Source organism: Atractosteus spatula, chromosome 13, assembly GCF_055471065.1.
Source record: "Atractosteus spatula isolate fAtrSpa1 chromosome 13, fAtrSpa1.hap1, whole genome shotgun sequence".
Classification (NCBI taxonomy): Eukaryota; Metazoa; Chordata; class Actinopteri; order Semionotiformes; family Lepisosteidae; genus Atractosteus; species Atractosteus spatula.
The window spans coordinates 23,729,982-23,751,237 of record NC_142718.1 but is presented as its reverse complement, the minus strand read 5'-3'; the positions used below and the strand labels follow the sequence as shown (position 1 = coordinate 23,751,237).

Here is a 21,256-nt window from a genome sequence, read left to right as displayed (position 1 = left end):
GCATTTGTTCAAAAAGGAACACAAAAATCTCTCATTACTCAATCTTAGCACAGCATCTGATGGAAGGACAATATATTTTCACTATTTTCCAAGACAACACTTAAGTGCTTTTATGTCCTTCTTAAACCATCAATACCATAATACATGTATAATACAGAAAACTGTCTGAGGGGGACCATATTATTACTGGACTGCAAAACATCACTGACCACTGTCCATATCATCAAATAATCTGATTAATTATTCAAAGTAATGCAGACGTGAATGAAAAAGTAGACCCTTTAGACCTCAAGGAGTGGATTTAAAGAAAGTTTTGGTACCGTTTGCTACAGTCAGGTGTTTTATTGTTTCATTAAGATTGGTAAGTAAACTCTGTGTGTATATATTTCTTGAAAATGATCAGAAACAGCAATTTCCATTCACTGTCCTTGTCATATCAGTAGATGAAATCTGATTGCACCATGAACTACAAAATTAGTCTGGACACTGACTCCCACTCTGTAGCATTTTGCTTTAAGCACATCAATTCATCAAAGTCTGAAATGTATTACATTTCACATTTGGTCATTCATCTTCAGCCTTTGTCAGCTCCTTTGAAGGCTAGAGCTGTTCTGTATGAGTAGTAAAGGTTATAGGAGTTGTAGGATTTTTCACCACTGAAAAGCCATTTTAATACATAGGTTGTACAATTGTAAGATGAGTAGCTTATTGAGAAATGCATTGCATTTAGTTTTTTAATCACTTGAGCAATAAAAATGTAAATCTTAATTAGTTTTATATTACAATTTTAAATGACACAAATAACTACTGTAGATAGAGGAAATACTGCAACTTACAAGTGTAATAAAATCTAATTTAAATTATTTAAAAGTCCCAGACCTTTCAAAATTAACTTCTACTGAAGTATTATTATTAAAAGCCCTATACTAGTACACAGTAATTTAATTGTTAATACAAAAAGGAACAGATTCTGCACTTTTGTTCCAATATATTTCTTGCAAACATGAAAACAGTATATTTACATTGTTCTTGATCACGTTTATTTCCAAATTTAAATTCAATTTAGAAATTTCTATTTGAAGATGGATCAATACAACGTAGAGTATAAAGCAATTATGTCTTACAATACACACTGCTCTTGTCAGGTATACTGTATCTGCTAACTGAAGTACAGTACAGCTGTCAAACATCAAAATCTAAATCAGGTTAGACTAAACTACTGTATATAGATTTTAAGTTTATCCCAGAGACACATTTAAAATATTTGAAATCTGAAAAAGTATTTTCCCCTCTTTCCTGTTAATAACAAGATATTGTATGCATTCTTTTTACATCGTTTAATTTTTTTTTTATTCTGTTAGGAAAAATTCAAAATGTTTTGAACTTTTAATGTGTTCTTGGCAGGTTTAATGCCTAAATACTAGCCCACTACTACACTGTAATCACAGTTCAAGTTCAATTTTCAAAGCTCTGCTCAAAAGCAAAACCTAATACAGAGGTTTCCAATGACATAACTGTCAACTCTTTCTTACTTTCATCTAGATCTTTTCACTGTTTATGATGCTGTTGTACATTTGGTTGACAACCTCCCCTACGTTTCAAGCAATACGGGTGCCATGGTCACCTAGGTGACATAACTGAAGTAATTCTTCATCCGATGTGTCTGCTGCAGTAAGACTGTCAGTTATTTTTTACCAAAGTATGAAGCTTCTGAAAAGTAATTACTGTATTCCCGAATGAGGTGTGTAGGCAGTAGGCTTCTGCTGTAGGCAGTGCTTCTTTGTGTAAACAGTTACACCTCCATTATTGACAGGGGATTAAACAGCCAAGGTAGTCACTCCATAATGAAGAGAGAGCAACTGAATTTGAGACTGTGCTCAAAAAAGCCAAAGCACATATAGTATTAAATGGAAAATGAGAAATTCCTATTTTCCTATAAAAGGAGTTAGAGACGTATTGGGTTAAATTCACAAAGATAAAGAATGAGAAGAGGTGATACAACCATTTAGAACTGCTTCATTAGGTCACAAGTTTAATCACCTGCCATACTGTATCAAAATATTTTAATACAATATACAGTGATGCCACATGCGGCAGGACACAACAGGGGCACTCAAAAATAGGCGGGTCCTGACACAGACACACCCCATGGCAGTTTGTAAGATTTCTAGTAGTGCTCTTTTATTTATAATGAAAAAAAGAGGAGTCTATTAGCACTAAGAAAATAAGCTAAAATAAAGCCTAGCTTGTTGGTGAGCTCTTACTAAACTACCAAAAGACATTCCTTCACAGACAATCAGACAGCTAAGCTGCTTACCTGTATTTTATAGTGTTTTTCCATTTGCACATACAGAACATGTTTAGTAAAATAAAATTTAAATAACATTAACCATTATCATAATCTAAACATCGTCAAAGCACACACATTTCATTGTATGAAAAATGTTTATCACAATCCCCTTGTATCTCTCCTTCATTGCTCAAGGGCTTATATTTTAACATTTCATTGCTGCTGTCAGAAATGTCCAAATGCAAAGCTTAAACATGCACCAGAAAAGCAGTGACTGATGAAGTAGTTTTAAAAAGATGCAGCCTGTGTATTACAAGCTAGTTTGGTTTGAAATTGCTTTTCTTACAAACCACATAGCGAAAAAGGTCTCAACTGCTTAGAATATGCCTTGTGATAGACAGCTGATGTGGTTATAAGAAATTAAAGGTTTCCTTGCCTCCATTTTTAATTTTAAGCTCAGATGCTCATGCATTGATATCATGACAAAAAATAACAGACATCAAAAGAAAGATTCCATATACTTCACAGTGATTTATTAGATTACTGAAGCCTGACGAAATGTTCGGTGGTAGCATTAAGGAAAGAGTGTTAGTGGCAAAGAGCTTACTGGCTTGTGTAAAAAAGAACAAAGGTTATTTTGTTTCATGAACTTTGTTCACTCAAATGAAGAACCAATACAGCTTATATGTACTGTAACAAAGAGTATCCCACAGTAACCCCTCAACATCTTACTTTTGCAGTTTTTACAAGATTTGTCAGGTAGACTTTATCATTAGAGTGGGAAGGTACTGTAATAGGGTTGATTATAAAATGCAATGAATGAAAACATATTTGCAGCAAACTGAGTAATAAAGTCTGGTAAACATGGAATGAAAGCCTATTTTCAGAACATTTTCATTATGTGCAAATGCCAGCTTCAGTGTGTTTTGCTTTAGTTTAGTTTTTATTTTGGAAAAATGTCCGCATTCAGAATTAGTTTGAGGAATTAAATATCCTTGCAACCATATCAGGCATACAGTATATATCAATATGTAAATAAAGATATTTTGATATTAGAATGAACAAAATATAATTGGTTCATCTTTACTTAAATAATAGAATAAACTGGTTTACTGCTTTAAAAGTGGATCTAGGATTCCAAAGGGTCAGCACTAGTTTAACTGAGATGTGCATTTATTAATTTATGCACTGCAAAAAAGACTTAAGAATTTCTTAATGTTCTGCAATTTTCCAACACAAGAGAGCTGTTATTTTGCAACAACTACTTCTATATTTGTCAAGAAGGGGTTACTGTTGGATACAGTTTAATTACTTGGGGATTTCCAGACAAATTATAATTAAATGCTTACAGCTCACTATGAATATTTGTGTAAGAAATATGATGGGAGCCAATTGCAAGATATTGTTTTGAATGAAAAGATTTGGTACTTTGTAACAAATATGTTTTAGAGAAGTAGAGCTTTGATCAAGGATAGTGTAGTATTTTGTTGTTTGTTTATTGTTTGATGTAATGCATTTATTGATTTTTAGAAATATCTGTTACCCCACTAAGAACTGGGGTCATGTTCCTGAAAACTCCTAAGGTTGGCATAACAATAATTGGTAAATATTTGAGTAGATGGGGAAAGAAATGGTTACACTCATCAATGGTTAAGTTGCTAATTTCGCCTTCAAAAATTATAAATACAATAATGTGACTTAATTAAGCAAATAAAAGTAATACAATATAATAATGGAAAAGTGGAATGTGATTGACCTTGAATCCTGAGACTTAAAAATAGTAAAATAACTGAAAATAAAGTATACAATTAATCACCTAGCTGAGTGGAAAGATGCGTGGAGCTCAAGGGAGATACATGAGGGAGTCATGAGTTGGTGGAGATGCCATTTGCTTTTTAGAAGATTCCACAGGCAGAACCATGTATGAGGAAGGGTTTCCTGCTGTAGGGTAGACTGGCACTCAACATGAAAACCATGTACCGTATGAGCAAGTTTTGCAGTTGGTGAAGGAAACCTGTACTGCTAGTCTAAAAAAAAGATATCAGTGAAAGACTAGCTCATATAGTGTAGACACAATTTTAATAAATATGTGAGCAGGCATGTTGTGTTGTTACTGCTTCTAGGGATCCATTTAAACTAATACTGTATATACTCAGTGATAATTATGTTAGCTTGAAAACTTTCTCAGAAAAAAGTCACCAAAGAAAGACAAGAGTGACAGACAATTAAACACCTATTCTGGCCAGATCTTGTTAGAAACAACTTCCATACAGTAAAATATATTTAAAAAAATACAAAAGAAAATCAAATATATGCAACATAATAAAAAAAAATCACCATATTTATCTTTACCTTCTAATTAGAAAGATCTCTCACAGCACATAGCCTAATAGAAGTATTTTTAAGGTGGAATGATAATAGTCTCTCAGATCCAGCCAGCAAGAAAGCATAATTTAGTTTTAAAAAAAATTATAAAGCACTTCTTTAAATTTCAAAAACTTAGTCCAACTGAACATTTGCAATGCTAACGATTGCAGTTCACTAACAGAAACAAATTGGTCTGCAAAATTTAGAGAAATTCTACATGTAAGAGCGCTTATAAATTTCTCCTCTGAGGTGCCACAACCTCATTACACATTATGGGAGGTGTCAAGTTACCGTTATCCCTGCCAGAGGAACATTTCACTATATACTTATACATATACTATATACAGTGACAAAACGGTGAATAAATATTTTATGTAATTATGAAGATTAATTATGAAGTATAAAGAAGTTTTAATGAGAAATTATTCAATTCATAACTCTTTCTGCTATGATTTTTTTTCTATTTCATTGAGAATGTGCAGTTGTATTTAGGAAAATAAAAATATTAAAACAGTAGTGATTTACATATAGTATAGTCCGCATTTGTCAAAATTTAGGACCCATGATGAAAGTACTATATAAAACAACTGTTCCAAAATGAAGCATTCATTCATCCACTGTACATCCATTCTAACGGCATGAGTTTGTTACTATCAGATTCTAAAATAACATACTGTATATATTGTAAAAAGAAACAAAAACAAATGGGAACTAAATATTGCCAAATGCACAATACATTATAAAGTAATGAATTCCATTATACTATCCCTATGCCACTTATTTATGAGTATTCTAAAGTTCATTTGGAGTTACAATTTAACTGTTATGTATATTTGTGGACTGTAAAGTCTTTTGTACAGCTAGCAGTTTGAAATTTAAATGAATTTATAAATCCTTAAAAGTAGTCATGCATGGTGTGTACGATAAATTCAGAAAATTCATGGTTGACATAAAATAGTTTCCTATATAATCTAATTTCTTATTTTTATGTGCATTATTTCTTATTCCACTTTATTTAACACAATAATTGCAGAGATACATAAATGTGAAACAAGTTCAAGAATGCCACCAACTTAGCATGCTTATGATGCCAGTGGCTTTCCTTTATGAAATGTATAGTATCACTCTGGGATCCATTCCTTTTTCCCTTCATTTAAATTGCTGTTAATCTGCTATTATGTCAAGAGGCAAGGTGTGCTGCATTAAGGAGTGTGTATCAGACAATTGAAAAAAAATATCTGGAAAGCGCTGAATGTTTCATACCCCATGAGCACAATAATTACTTCTTTTTCAACAGAGAAAGAAATTTGAAATTTCTCTTTTTTATTTCTCTAGGTAAGAGGCTCCTTAGGTCCTTTGACATGATAAAAAAACATCCAAAGAAAAATAAGCAGTAAAGTAATCCAGATGTACTAGAAAAGACAAGTTGGAAGTAATGATAAGCTCCAAAATGAGTAGTCCTCAAAGTAATTTGAGTACAGGCACAACTATATCGCCCCTGACTGGCCAGGAGAGGTAAACAGGTTTACTGCCAAATGTAATGGTTTCCAAAAAAGAAACAAAGCTTAAGATTAAATGGCATTCAGGGTCAGACTGTTCTAACACTACGCACATTTGTCTACAGCAGGTGCAAGGCTTTAGGCCTTCTGCTAGATCCAGAGGTGCTTTTATAGGATAAACTTTAAAGCCCTGTTTAATTTCTTGCAAATTTTGTCTCCCTTGATTTTGTCATTTACTCTCTCTATCCATCCATTTTATAACTGCTTCTTACAAAGGAGCTGGAGATGTAGTGGAGCTGGAGCCCATCCCAGCAAGCAACAGGCACAAGGCAGGAACATCTCGGATGGGACGCAAGTTTATTGCAGGACTGACAGCCATAAACACAGACATGTACACACTCACACCAAGTCCAAATTTTCCAGAAGCCAATTAATCAAGCAGATTGTATTTAGACCATTTTAAACCAGAGCATCCAGAACAAATTCACATGAACACAGGGAGAACATAAAAAACTGTACTTAAATACTGCAGCATCCTAGGTCTGGAACTTAACCCAGGGCCGCAGCACTGAGAGTCAGCAATGTTAACCACTGCACCACCATGCCACCCTATACCTTCGTATATAATGTGCTGTATAATATTTAATTCCAGTTGACTACCACAGGCACTGGTATTGCCATCTGTGATTCAAGACAAAAAAGTCAGAAAGTCGAATTTTAAGATATTTGTGTGTCAAAGAGTGGGGGAAGCATTTTTTCATTGTTCTCTTATTGTAGAGAATGTGGAGAGTGGATTTATTTCTGTGGTATGTTTATAGCAAAACACAAATGGCAACTATGCAATTACCGCACTTCATATTTTAAAAAATTATAATAAAACATTTTAGATGTAAACTCTAACTTTATAGAAAACAACACATAACAAACTCAGAAATCTATAACCAAACTACACAATTCTCTACATGCTAATTAAATATTTTACTGTACAGCTCTTATTCAGTAATTTGCAGGTGTTACTAATCTACACTGACACCTCTCTTTTTGTTTTCAACAGGCTATTGTTTTTTAAAAATATTTATGTTAGGTTTGAAGGTAAGCCATTACACACACTAATTATTCTGGAGTGGCACAACACATTGGGCTGCTGACCCAAGGAATACAGCACAAACCTCACAATTTGGACTGATATAACAAGGAGGGTTAGTGCACACTTTATGCTTTGTAAAACATGTTTAAAGTACACTTATTAAATGTGAAATAATAAAATGTAAAAATATATGAAGACAATTAAGACATCTCAGCTCTTCAAAACAAGGGTTTGACATCAATCATTAGCCTTGATTAAGATTTTGTTCATCCTCCCTAAAAAATACCCATGCTTATAAGTACTGTGACATCCTGTTGTCATAAAGGGTTCTTTAAAATAGGCAGGTCCAGGCCAACAAAACACACCAGACGCACAGTTGTGTGGTGTAAAAAAGCACCAGTGTGCCCTTATTTGCAGTGAAACAAAAATCAAACTAATACACCACAGCAAAACAAAAACCTAAGGTCTTCTTGAGTTACTGAATAAACTTCTTCTCAAAGTCCCTAATTTACCTGCCTCTGAATAAACAATTCACAAAACAAAACAGATTTTAAGTTAGATTCTGCAGAGAACTAATCTTTGTAAATGGTGGGGTCATTGTAATACACTTCAATTGCCCTTAAGATGCTACTTATTATTGCAAGGTTGCAGAGCCTGCACCAAACCACCAATCCAGTTTACATTTTTTAATGTTACTACATTCTTAAGAGAATAGGTTTTTTTAACTTTTTCTCAAATAATAGTAACATTACTAACCATCCAAACCTTTATTTTTAGATTGTGTACTGCATTACTGAGTGGCAATTTAATAAAAAGCATTGCAAACATATGCTTTTTGTAACTAAAGAATTCATAAACTAATAAAACTATTTTAGAATACATAGCAAATGAAACTTGGATCCTAACACAAAGAAACAGCCTGAAGAAACTGCTTTCAATCATTTTATCACAGACATCCATCATTATGGAACCGTCTCACATTATCTCATTAGATTTTTAAATTTCTGTCATGGTTTTGTAGTTTTAAATGTTTAGCAATGAGAACAAGATGTTGCAATTTTGGCATTTCTTTTTCTCATAAGAGAAACTCCCAATACTGTATTCAATCACACAAAAATACTACAAAGTGTTCTACCATCCGCTAAAAAATAATTAAATTTTAAGGGGGCCCAAACAGGTCACTAAAGTTAAAAATAACTAAAGATTTAATATCGATATTAATTTGTATATTAGCTGAATTAATGCTATACTGATGTTATTTAAAGTGGAAAGTGACAGAATTTAAAAAAATGTTTATTCAAGACAGAAACATTTAGTAGATACAGCATTTATAAAGTTGTTATATTGATAGGGTGATTTGGGTATACATTTAAGAAATGAATATCACAGAAGCTAAGACCCAATAATAATGAACATTCAGCATTTTCTTTATTGTATATGCATAATACACATGACATACTGTAAACATGAAAGTCTTTATGTTTAACTTTCCATTGTGAGTTTTTACAAATACTTTATACAATGTTGTTATAGTTTGTAGAACAATTGGTACATATTAGATCACAGATATAATAAAAACTAGATATTCATGAAAATAACCTGCAAATCTAGGAGGTTTTAATTAAAAAGCAATGTTTGCCATTATTTAAATATACTGAATTCTATAATTCTGAACTATTCTGGGTAATAAGCTGCATGATATATCACTACAACCATTTAAGATACAAGGCCATGGTTTATAGCAGGGTTACTAAATTGCCTGTGATAAACTTTAGTGAGCTCACAGCCTATGGAAAGGAACACAACATATATTTCCTAAAAAATAAAAGATGTGGATGTGTTTTTGTTACACCACATACTGTAGTTTAAAAATTAATAAGTAGTAGGTTTATTCCATGCTGAAGAGAAGAAAGAAAACATGTGTTTAGCTTTGTTTACACCTGAAGAAGGCTCCACAGCCGAAACATTGTGTTTTCGTCTCTTTTCAGCATGGAATAAACCTATTACTTGTTTCTTGTCAGCCAAGGCATGCTGATGCAGCTACCCACCTGAAATAGTTTCAAAATGGTTGCTTTGTATTTACTCTGCCATGAGTAAACTGAAGACTGCACAGTCCAATGGCATTTAAATCTAAAGCAGTTGATTAGGACAGCCTAATGGGTTTGAAGAATACATATCTTCAATGCATTTACTTTTATATCTTGCTCTTTGTAGAAATTTGAGATAGCATAGAGTAGTGGATAAGCATTTGTACTCACAAATAGACACTGAAGTCCCTGTAGCACATACTGTTGTACTCTTAAACAACGGATTTTGCACAGAATGCTCCAGTCCACTAAGCTGTATAAGTGAGAGTCAGCATATGTGGGGGTAATCCTGTGTTAGACAGGCATCTTATCCATAGAATAAGTTACTGTGGTCTGCTATAGATTTTACTGTAAGCTACGTTAAAATATGCTGAATTAATTAAGTGTTAGAAATATGATAATTTCCTGAGTGCAACAGTTCCAAAAATTAATATTTGGCATTTTTCTTCTTTTTTATGATTTTGGCAGATAATTTCAAATGGGCAGTTAATTATAGCCAGACCTGTGCCTGATTGTGGGGTTAGTTCAAGCTATGGGGATTGAAATAATAATTAATTTCTATACGTGTTTTTTCCAAAATTGTTCCTGAATCCAAATGACACATTTAGACAATGTTAATACTTTGGGAAATGTTGAATATTATATAATTATATTAAATAATGTTAATAAACATACATTAATGGTATAACTAAGTGTGGAGCTGTGAAGAGCCAGGAGGTCATCATTAGTGATTCTCTGTAAACAAAGTAAAGAAACAGGGAAATGTAGTTCCCGAACACATCGTAGTCAGCTGACCTGATAGTGAGAAGGAAAGGTGGCCACCAAGAACTTAAACAGGAAAAGAAATACAGCACAGGTTGTATGAAATTACTTTTCTTTCAAAGAGCCTGTTAGTACAGAAGCAGGCTAAAAGGAATTGAGGATGTTGGTAACTGCCTGCAAGGTGGCCAAAGCAAGAAAGGAAAGGAAAAAGTGAGAGGGAGAGAAAAGATTGGGCTGGAATCACAGAAAGGCCAGGTTAGCCAGGATCTGGGAAATGTAAGTCCGGTGGACAGGAGTACTAGAGGTCCTGGTCAGCCATCGATATGCTGACAATGAATAACAATAAAATGAACTGAAAGAGAAACGAAACTGAACTTTTCCGAGGAGTGAGGAAAACTACAACAGCAACTGAGGGCTAGAGAGAGAAATCAAGCAAATAGCCAACAGCAGGGAAGTGAAAAAGTGATAAAAAGACAAAAGCTTTTTGTTTAATGGCAAAAACATGAGCTAATACAGATTTATTTAGGAAGGGTGTGATGAAATGTAGTCAGAGATTGGAAAGAGTTAGGCTTTTACTTTTATTCTGAAGAGAGAATCAGTGATTCTTTAAATTAAATAATAAAAACATTATTAAATAAATTTTAAAAAATTAAATAAAAAAATAATAAAATTAAAAAGTTCAGCCGTATTTTTGTATGTTACACCTTCCTATGCAAACATTTGCAAATAAGAATAACTTAAGAATACCAGTTGCAAATAGTAATTCAATTATGTCACTCATAATAGGTCACTGTTTTGCTTCAAACCTAAACACTGCTCTTCTGCAGTGATTGTAAATGTTTCTAGATAAACAATGAACTTTTCATTATCCTGTAATTTTCCTTTATGTTAAGTATGTTAATAGTTTATGTTATAGTTTTGCCCTAAAAGTATTCTGTTAGTAAGTTAAATATAAAGCAGACTGAAATTTAAGTAAAATATATATTTTAGATGAAAGCCTTTATTTACAAATTAAATGATATTGTACTTTGATATATATAAGTCTTATAAACAGCTACCAGCACACATTAAAGAAAAAAAATAAAGCTTGAGAAAGTTTGAATAATGTGCAACAAGAAGGATATCTTCAAGTTCAGGCTGGCTGTTTGAGGTAAACAAAACTGAAAGTAAATGTCAGGAATGTGGCAACTTTTATATAAAAGAGGCCTCATCACATTCAAAACCAGGAATTTCAAGATTCAAATTTACATGAAGTGTTCATCATTCTGAATAAGACCAAACCGATTCAGAACAATATTTTACATTGTTCTTTATGCACCTAAAATATGTAAGTTAAAACACTATTACATGTACAATATGTTCCAATTCCAAAACTTGTCACATATGGAGAAAATAAGGCAAAACCACGAGGTTTCATAACCACGCCTCTACAGACAAATCCTAGAAATAAAGACAACCCCCCTCTGCTTTCATACAAGAAGAATGGCAATTCATTATCTCTAACTAAACTAAATTTAAACTATGCCAAGAGAAGAAATCTGTCTCACGCAATTACCATCTTTATCTTCTGAATGGATGTCTGACAGGAAAATGGGTATGTTAGCAAGTAATTATCTCCAGTGCTTTCTACAAGGAGCTTCAAATTCTCCCCAAAGAATTATCTGCTTATCACATCAACAATTTATTAATTAATTTTGTAAGGAAAAGGAAGACAGATGGTAAAAATCTTGTCAAGCTGTTGGGAAAACAGTAAAAACTGAATATCAGGCATTAGATCAGAATTCATTATTGACAGATGAGTAAATGCCCATCAGCAGGTGTAAGTTTTTATGGATTGCTTTAAGCACTACCTTATCAAAGTAGTGGGAAAGCAAAAAAATTCTATTAAAGTGCTGTCAGAAAATGGAAAATGAGCAGATAAATACCTACCTTTTTTTCTGCTAAAAGCACGGTTCATGTTGAACACCGTTATGCCTAAGCTTCAAGTCTCTTTGAACTTCTTTAGTCGCCTACAGAAAAAAGTAAATCACAGACTTAAAAACTGACAATGTTACAGTGCTGTACAAAGATTTTTTTTCTTTTAGAAAATTAACATAGTAGTAGTACTGATAAGTTGCATATCGATTGTACACCTTCCTATCTAATTACCTGAGTAACTATCCTGAGTTAGTACCTGACACCCTGATATATTTTTATGAAAATCTTTATTAAAATGTTTGAGAGCAGTATCTACCTGTAGGTGTATCTTGTGATTCTGTTTCATCAATGATATTATAAAATAGAGTATAAAGCAAAATTTTAACCAATGTAGAATAATAAAATCATTACATTGCAAGTATGGAACGAGTGTACTTTGGGTACACTAAGCAGTGTGGTCCTGTAATGGTGACTTGTCATCAAAACTTAATTTAAATGAACTATTGAAGAGCTTTATGAGTTCCTTTACAATTTTAATTAGTATGAATTAATTTGACATATAAAAAAGACTTTAAACTGCATAATCTTGATAAGGGGTTAAAATGTAGTAATTACTGATATTTTCATGAATTAATAAAAATGTGCAATGTAAAATACAATCAAATAAAATTAATTTCAAAACTAGCAGACTTCACTGATTTTCCTATAATACTGTTAACACATTTTTGATTAAGATAAAGTCTTTATTTAATAGTTTATAATATTAAAAGAACAAAGCTGTTTTTGAGACCTGGAAAGTTTTGAATGTATTTTTAACTAAGAAGATGCTTACTTTTCATTTTCATTTTACTTTGCATAACTTCCAAATCCATAATTATCCAACAAAATAACTTTTATTAAATTATCTTTATCCTGTTATATTGCTTGGAAAACAAAATCAATGTCTATTCTCACAGGTTTCAAGTGTTCATAGAAATACTACCTGTTCCTTCTATAGATGCAAAAACTGTTACCGTCACTACTTGTCATTCAACAGAAAACTTACTAATATAACAATATTCTGAGAATATTATTATTAATAGCTACTCAAATCTATAATACAAAACCTCCGTACACAGACAAAACACAGATTTTATTTTAAAATACTGTATAACAATACTTAATTTCAAAAGCTATTTTAAAAATTAAGCTAAATGATCACAATCATATTAATTCAACAGCTGTTTTGGGAATTATAAAAGCATTCAAAAGCGATTAACCAAAAATAAGTTACACAGATGTTGTGCTTTACTATCCATTTAATTTTAATATTTATCTATTAATTATGGCCATCTTTTTTTAAAATGTAACTTTACCACAAACAGCTGTGGTGCAATATGCACCTAGATACAACAGATGTTCAAGTTCAGTTAAGAGACGGGACAAAAAACAAATGACAAAAGTGTAAAGATTACTTTTAACATTAAGGTCATATTAAAGTGATTTTGTCATGATATTATCCCTGAAAAAGGCTGCAAAATTAACAGAGCATTCAACTTCAGTATTTATAAAGAAATGCACGTTTCTTAGAAAACATGTCTGCTTGTTTTTCTTATCCAGTAAGTTATCAGAGTTGTCTGTGCTGCAGTTCTCAAATGCAATCTTCTTGATGCTGGCTGAAATGGGTTATAGTTGGTGATATGACAGGGCTTTTCAGGAGCAAACATAATACCAAGTAAATCAGCTCTCTGAGAAAACTGCTTAAAATGGAATACCCCTCTCAGAACTTAACAAGAGGGTAACACAATTTCCAGAACATGTGCAGTATAGGTTTCACAGACCATTGCTTCTTATACTTATCATACAATACAATTTAGCATACACTTGTTTGCTATTTGCTCATATAATGTTAGAAATTAGTTGCTTATTTCAAAATAGGGAATTACATTTCCTCTGCTCAACCCAAGATTTTGACACCCTGTGAAGTGTGTGCTCCTGTACATTACCTCAAGAGCAGGAATCCAATCTTCTATAATGTGTTGTGCTGGTCTATTTGGTAAAATGACAGATTTATACTAAGTGAGGAACATCTACAGTATATTACATAATAGGTTTTGTTAACCAGCTAAAGCAAGTGCTCAAGGACCACACTCTTGAGCTAACATAAACATTAAATATTCTTCAAAATCCTTTCTGTTCCTAAGCATTCTTATATTTAACTTTTTCTAAATCAATAAACAATGCCTAATATCTCCACCCACCAAGATGTTTTGCAACATGAAGTTTATACGGTGAGAATTCATTTAGAGGTGTGGTTTAGTGAACATTTTTATCAAAGTTTGATTTTTGTTTTATACCAGATTTCTCCCTTAAGTAGCTGTTCCAGAATATTCAATATGTATTCCATTTGAAAGGTAGAGAGGGTATACATGAGAATTCATTTTAAACTGGCAAATTTTACTCCCCAAAGCACACTTAATATTGTTTTTCTCAATCTGGAATTACCAAATTGGAATAGCCAAATGTGTGTGTTTCATGTCTCAGCTTTCAGCTACAATGCCTGTGACCACACACAGGGGAGAACTGTAGGCAGACTCCTCAGACCAGCCCAACTTCGAGACACTTGCTTGTAAAACACCATAGGCAACACAGCCCCATACTGGAGGTTAGGTACTGATTTGAGGAGAGTCGGGCCCCACACTGCAAGCTTCCAAAAAGTTTGCAGAAGTCTTTATGACAGTAAGAGCCAAGAGCGCTCTGCTCAGTAATGGGCATCACCACTTTAAGTACCAATAAACATCACATGTGAAGTTCTCCAGAGACTCACTGTTATCTTACAGTATACACATATAACTGGAAAAATCCAAAGAGAAAATATCTTCCAGTTATTTAGACATTTTCTGAAGAATTTATTATATTGTTTAATTTTAACAAGCTGTCTTAAAAACACGAGTATCCACATGTACAGTTTTTTGTTGCAGAATACAAGTCAAATGTTGGAAAGAAAACATGTTCATTACCCTAGCAGACCAGTTCATTGAGAAAGGTTACAGAAGCACAAATGAAACATTATCAAATATACTGTACTGTAGTTTAGTGTTCTTCTCAATCTTCAGCCTAGAAAAATTCTTAGAAAATCAAATGATAACAATACATTTAGAGCATTTACCGTCACTAGAATAATGAGAAAGGCACAAACAATATTTCAGTGAGAAGTTAGTGAAATAAATAAAAGAACATTATTATTTAAAAAAAGCATTTTCTAAACAACAAATCAAAAGCATTGTGGTACTGTTGGTGTGAAAGACAAAACTCTGACAGCATGACTTAAAAAATGTGATGTTTGGACATTTTTTAAATTATGCAGTTCTGCCATTGGGCAATAAGGCACAACTCTATTAGGGCATCACTAGTAGAAAGGTTACAGAAAACAATGTTTAAAAGGAAAATATTTAAATAGCATTCTGTCCCACGGTCCAACAGGTTACATGAAGTGTACTTTCAAAAGTAATTTATTTCAATTGTTTTGATGCATGTTCTAAGTATGATAGTCTTTTATTGTTTCTAATTATTCCATACATGTTAGCATAGCATGCACATTACACAATACAAACATATTTTGCAATTGTAGGTGTACAATTGCTGTGTACAAAGTTATGTGTACAAATCCTGACTCTGTGGTACAATGGTTCCACAAACCTTTACATACAGTACAGTATAACTCACTCCACACTCTTACTATAAAAGATTCAGTTTTTTTTTTGCTTTGTTAAACAAACACAAAATAAAACAAAACAAAAAAACTAGCTCACTTGAGCCCTCCCTAAACATTCAACCTCCTGTCTAATGCTCTGGGACACTGAAACATGTTTACCATATTCAAATATTTCTAATCCAAGGTTGCAAACTTCCATCTCTGTGGTTTACCTGACCCCTCAACCTTTCTGGTCTAATGATCCCAAGTACAAAAAATAAAACCCTGCCATATACAACAAGCTCCACTTTGAATTCTCCATACCGAAAATATTGAAACACTCCACACCAGCTGAAACTTTTTTCATATTTATACAGTACCAGTCTGGACTTGATTTGTATGGCCTCTAGTGGCAGACACTATGGTATTACATGCCTCTGACCCATTCACTCTGCCAGAATGTTTAAAACGTACAGATCTATGAGCCAGAACTGCTAAATGGTGCTGCACTGCACACAATCCTCTCAAAATATGACAAGATTAATAAACGTAATATCATTACACATAATGCATAATAATAATTACAGCTTTAGGTGAATAGGAAGTGTCACTCAGAGTTTAAAGTTTGTGACACCAGGCAGAGTAAACACTTCAAGCTTCAAAGCAGAGAGGATGTTTGTTGAGATGTGAGGGGTTCCCTGGTCAAAAACAATTGTAAAGCTTACCTTGGTATACCAAGGTAATTAAATCTGAGTTATTGATTGTCAATGAGCAGTACAGAAACAAATCATATAAGATCACATTAAGAGGACAGAGAAAGAACAAGAATAAGCAGGGAAGCAAGAGAGAGACTGGAAAGAAAAGGAGGTCAGACCACGAGGGAGGAGTGGGAACTTGCGCCAGGTGGGAGTCCCTTGGTCACGATCATCCAAATAAAACCTGATTGGAGCTAAGTATTTGAACCTAGATAGAGAGAGCCTGCTATAATGTTTTTAGGGAATTTGGGTTTCCTGGGCAAAAGATACAGTGCCTATAGAAAATCTACACCGCCTTGGACTTTTTTACACGTGTTACAGCATGGAACCATAATTTATTTAATTGAGAATTTTTGCCACTCATCAGCACAAAGTAGTCTAGAATGTCAAAGTGAAAAAAAAAATCTTGACATTTTGCTAAATTAAAAATAAAAAAAGAAAATAATTCAATTAATAAGTATTCACCCCCCTAGAGTTACTCTTATTACTGTTCATACCAAAGCTGTGCCAGAGAACAAAGAATTCACGTGCCTCTAATTATACCAACTGCTCGGATGTATTCTAGAGAAATCACTTAGAGGTTGGGGGTTATGATTATTTTATTTATTGACTATACCACACGGTCAATTCCTTGTTTTCGTCATTTTTGTAAACCCCCCATTTGTAACAGTAACTTATGTAATATGCATAAAAGTTTTAACAAAACCTATCACAAAAGTAAGAATTTTTGTACCAATTTATCCACTGATGTTTCTTAATTAGTTGTATTTAGCTGATACTGGATTTGAACGGTGTTGGGAAATGGTTATGACTACTGTTGTACTCTCGACCAAAGTGCTTCATTCAGATTTTTCCAGTTAAATGCCCAGCTGTATAAATGGATACAATTGTTAGTGGCTTTGGACAATACCATCATTTATAAAAGGAGTCAAAATAATAATTGAGGAAAGCAAGACATGTGTGTTGTGAGTTGGTCAGGGTATCTTTATCTTACCAAGTGACTACAATCCTTGGAACCTGTCAGGTGCTTGTAAGTCTTTAGTACAGTCCGAGATACATTACTCCATCTTTCAGTTCTAACACTTCAGTAAGGAACTGTGAAACCTGCTGTGTCAAATTATGAATGATTTACAGGTCTTTTCATTTTCCTTAGGTTGTGGCAGTAAACCCAAGTGATTAACAGCTGTAAATTTCATATTGGAATAACTGCTAGATGACCATGTTTATTGAAAGAAAGTGGGCATTTATATTGTTTGTATATTTATATTGCAGTTGGCCGAGAGTCACTGGATGCTACAGGGGCTTATAAAATATGTATCATGTATAGCATCACTTTTAATTAAAATGGAAACAAGAAAACAATGTTGTCTGAGCCTAAACTGGAGCTGTGTCAGCGGGCAGGACCTAAACAAAGCCATGTTTTAACTAATCACATTCTAAAATGCAATGCAAGCATTAAGACGCTGTCCGTATTCACTATAAATGTGGTAGTATATACATGTACTCTGTAAATGTGGTCTACAGGACCACAAAAAGATATCACCAGATTAAAAAAAATACAGAAGACAAAAGAGGAGCCACCAAAGGTAAAACACCAGCATCTTGAGGAGATTAAGATTGACATAGCAGTGTACAGTATATGCAAAAAAGCATATGACAGTGTACAAGGCAGGATTTGTATCAAATGTTTTAAAGTCTGATATCGGTCTGTTCACTATAGGATTTAGAATAGAGAGTATCATATTTATTTTATGTAGTACAATTTCTGGGCTGCACAAGCTAAGGTCAGAATCTGCTACTAATCTATTCAATAACTGCAAACATATCTACCATCTATTTTTTTTGTATGTACAATAGCTCACATTACTGAAAAAGGTGTTTTTAGAATTTATATTCGCCTTTTTTTAAATTGGAAGCTGTCTTCTTGACTAATGTTTACTTAATCTTTACTAAACACATTTTCCTTTTCTGTAACAGCATATTACAGTACAATCATTACCTTCAATAAAACATTTAAAAGTTATTTTAAACAAGGGCCTTAGTATCATTCTATGTATAACATTAATAAAATAACATTGTTATTTCCCAAAAATACCTATCCTTTTAATTACTTTTTTATATTTCCATATCAGTTTGTTAATTATTTCAACACTTTAAACGGTTCTTTGAAGTTAGGTCTACAGCCCACTGGGGTTAGATATAGCTTAACTAATTAATGAATAAAGAATCACAATGCATACGGAATTCCCTTGCAAAGATTCCCTTAGAATGACCTTCTCAGTTAAGGAATGTGTTTACATCTCACAAAAATTAATTTTACCATCTCCTATATCTTTTATAAAGTACAGCATGCATTTTTGTACCAATTCTAAAGTAGGCAGACAAAAAGGAGCTCAAGGAAGACAAGTTAACCTGATTTCAAGTAAATCCATATGTTATGACCACACTTCACTTAAAATAAGATTTCCTGGAAACATATTGTATTATTAGCTCATATTATTAAAAAAAATGGGAAAGGGGGAAGAGTTGTTGTTAACTTCTCCATGCACAAACAAAGAGGCCCACAGCTGATGTATTTTGAGAAAAATATTCTTGCTTTTCATTTAAATACTAAGAAATGGGAAAAAAAAATCATTTGGAAAGCATTTTCCTGCCGGGTGTGGTGCAAAGTAAGGCACAGGGAAATATTTTTGAAATAAAAACAGTTGAAAAAGAGAAGTGAAAACATGTGGTAGGCGAGAACCACCCATGAAAGAATGTCTGCACACTCTGGTGTGAAAATGGCCTCAGAAAGCAGTATTTAGTAACATTTTCCAAAAGGTTTTGAGTCTCACAAGTAGTTACCAGAAGCAAGTTAGTGCTTTATTTTTCTAAAAAATATTTATTTTTATACCCTTTCTTTCAAAGTCAAGCCCATAATAAGCAAACATTCCCAATGAATACTAACCTTTAGGACTATTAGCAGCTGGGACCATTCATTATTTTCTAAAATAATAGAAGAAAAAAAAACCTAAACGGTGTCATGGAGTCAAAGCCTCAGATCAAGTTAATCCAGCGATCTAATGATGTTTGCCATAAATACAGTGCCAAGAAAAAAGTTTGTGAACCCCAAATTTAAAAATGTAATTTCCATAGTTTTATTATGATCACTTTGGTCAATCAAAACCAGTATTTATGTAAATATCAAACAGACTTTACAGTAACCAATTCCATGTCTCTTGAAACAAAATGATATATTTAACAATTAGGGTAAAGCAGATGTGAAAAAGTAGTGAACTCCTAATTTTATATTTTGTCAATTAAGGGAATAATTAGAATCAGTTATTTAAATAATAAGGTTGGTCCTGGGGATTGAAATGTCCCAACCTATATAAAAATCAGAAATGTCAGTTTCGTCTTTACCATACAGTTAAGTGGAAACAACTTATGCCACATCTAAGGAAATCTTGGTGCACCTAAAAAAAAAAACAGTTATTAATGCTCATCAGTCTGGAAAGAGTTACAAAGCCATTTCTAAGGATTTGGAGTTCAACCAATCCACTGTCAGACAGACAGTCTGTGTAAATGAAGAAAGTTCAAGACCACAATTATTCTGTCCAGGAGTAGACCAAGAACACTGATTCGCTGACCTACCAAGAACAAACAGGAAACATCATCAAGGAAGTTACAAATAAACCTGAAGTAACATTAAAGAAACTGCAGAACACCCTCACCTTGGCTAATGACTTGGCTACGAGAAAAATACTGAATAAGAATGGCATTCATGGAAAGATAGGAAGGAGCAAACCACTGCTGTCCAAAAAGAACACTGCCTGAAGTTCGCCAAAGAGTATGTAGACGGCTTCTGGAACAACGCTCAAAGGTAGAACTCTTAGTCATGTTTGTTAAAAACCAAACACTGCTTTTAAATAGAAGAACCTCACCACCAACTGTCAAGCATAGTGGTGGGAGTGTGATTGTTTGGGGCTGCTTTGCTGCCTCAGGACCTGGACGTCTTGATATCATTGACAATGAATTCTGCATGTGGATATTGAATGTTTTATTTATAAAGCATCTTTCCAAACTCATTGAAGCTGTACACAGTGAACAAAGAAAAACACAAAAAAGTACAGTTGTACAATTGAGTGAATAGTGAATAAAGAAAAAGATAAAAGTACAATAAGATGTAAAATAAGAAGACAAATATAAACAAGAGCATACAGGTTTATACAGATGAAGGGCAATCAAATGTAGATCTTGGTAAAAAGGAAAGTGATAAGTTTGGATTTGTGAGAGGCAAAGAAATTCTCTCTTAGAGTCTGAAGAAAGTCATTCCATAACACTCTAGCAGCAACAGAAAAGGCATGGTCAATGTTTGAGTACAATTTGGCCAAGAGGTAGCACAGAGACAATGCAAAGGGACGAAGGCTGAGGCGGATAATTGTAGATGTATAGCATCCATCTTTGAAAGAATTGCAATAACTTAAGACAGAGGTCAGGGATGGAAGAGAGAGCAGAGTTGTCAGTAGGTTTAGTATGCATGATAATAAAAGAGAAGAGCAGTTTATAATTGCCTAGTCCTGAGCTAATTGTATCCAAGATGCAGGAGGATCTGGAAGAAGCTAGAGCCGCTCTGTAGACTTGTAGGTGTTCGTTATAAGCCTGAGTGTGAACCACTACGCCAGATTGTTTGCTTAAGTGTTCCAGGTGCTGTCCAGCTAGTTTCAGATTGCAAAATGCAGGTGTATACCATGGAGAGGAGTGTGTGAAGGAGTTTTAAGCAGGGCAAGTTTATCCAAAGTACTACTCAATGCAGTATTTAGATTATTGACTATAGTGA

The 21,256-nt window shown here is 33.4% G+C and overlaps 1 protein-coding gene across 3 annotated transcripts in view; it reads right to left on the bottom strand.

Moving 5' to 3' along the window:
- The window catches only part of gulp1a (GULP PTB domain containing engulfment adaptor 1a), a 217,136-nt gene that overhangs the window by 57,449 nt on the left and 138,431 nt on the right, over nt 1-21,256 (bottom strand). For all 3 annotated transcript variants that reach the window (XM_088930998.1, XM_088930999.1, XM_088931000.1), the window contains exon 2: nt 12,022-12,101. In XM_088930998.1, coding sequence (XP_088787124.1) covers nt 12,022-12,049 — 28 coding nt within the window. In that variant the 5' untranslated portion in view covers nt 12,050-12,101. The remainder of the gene's footprint in view (nt 1-12,021; nt 12,102-21,256) is intronic.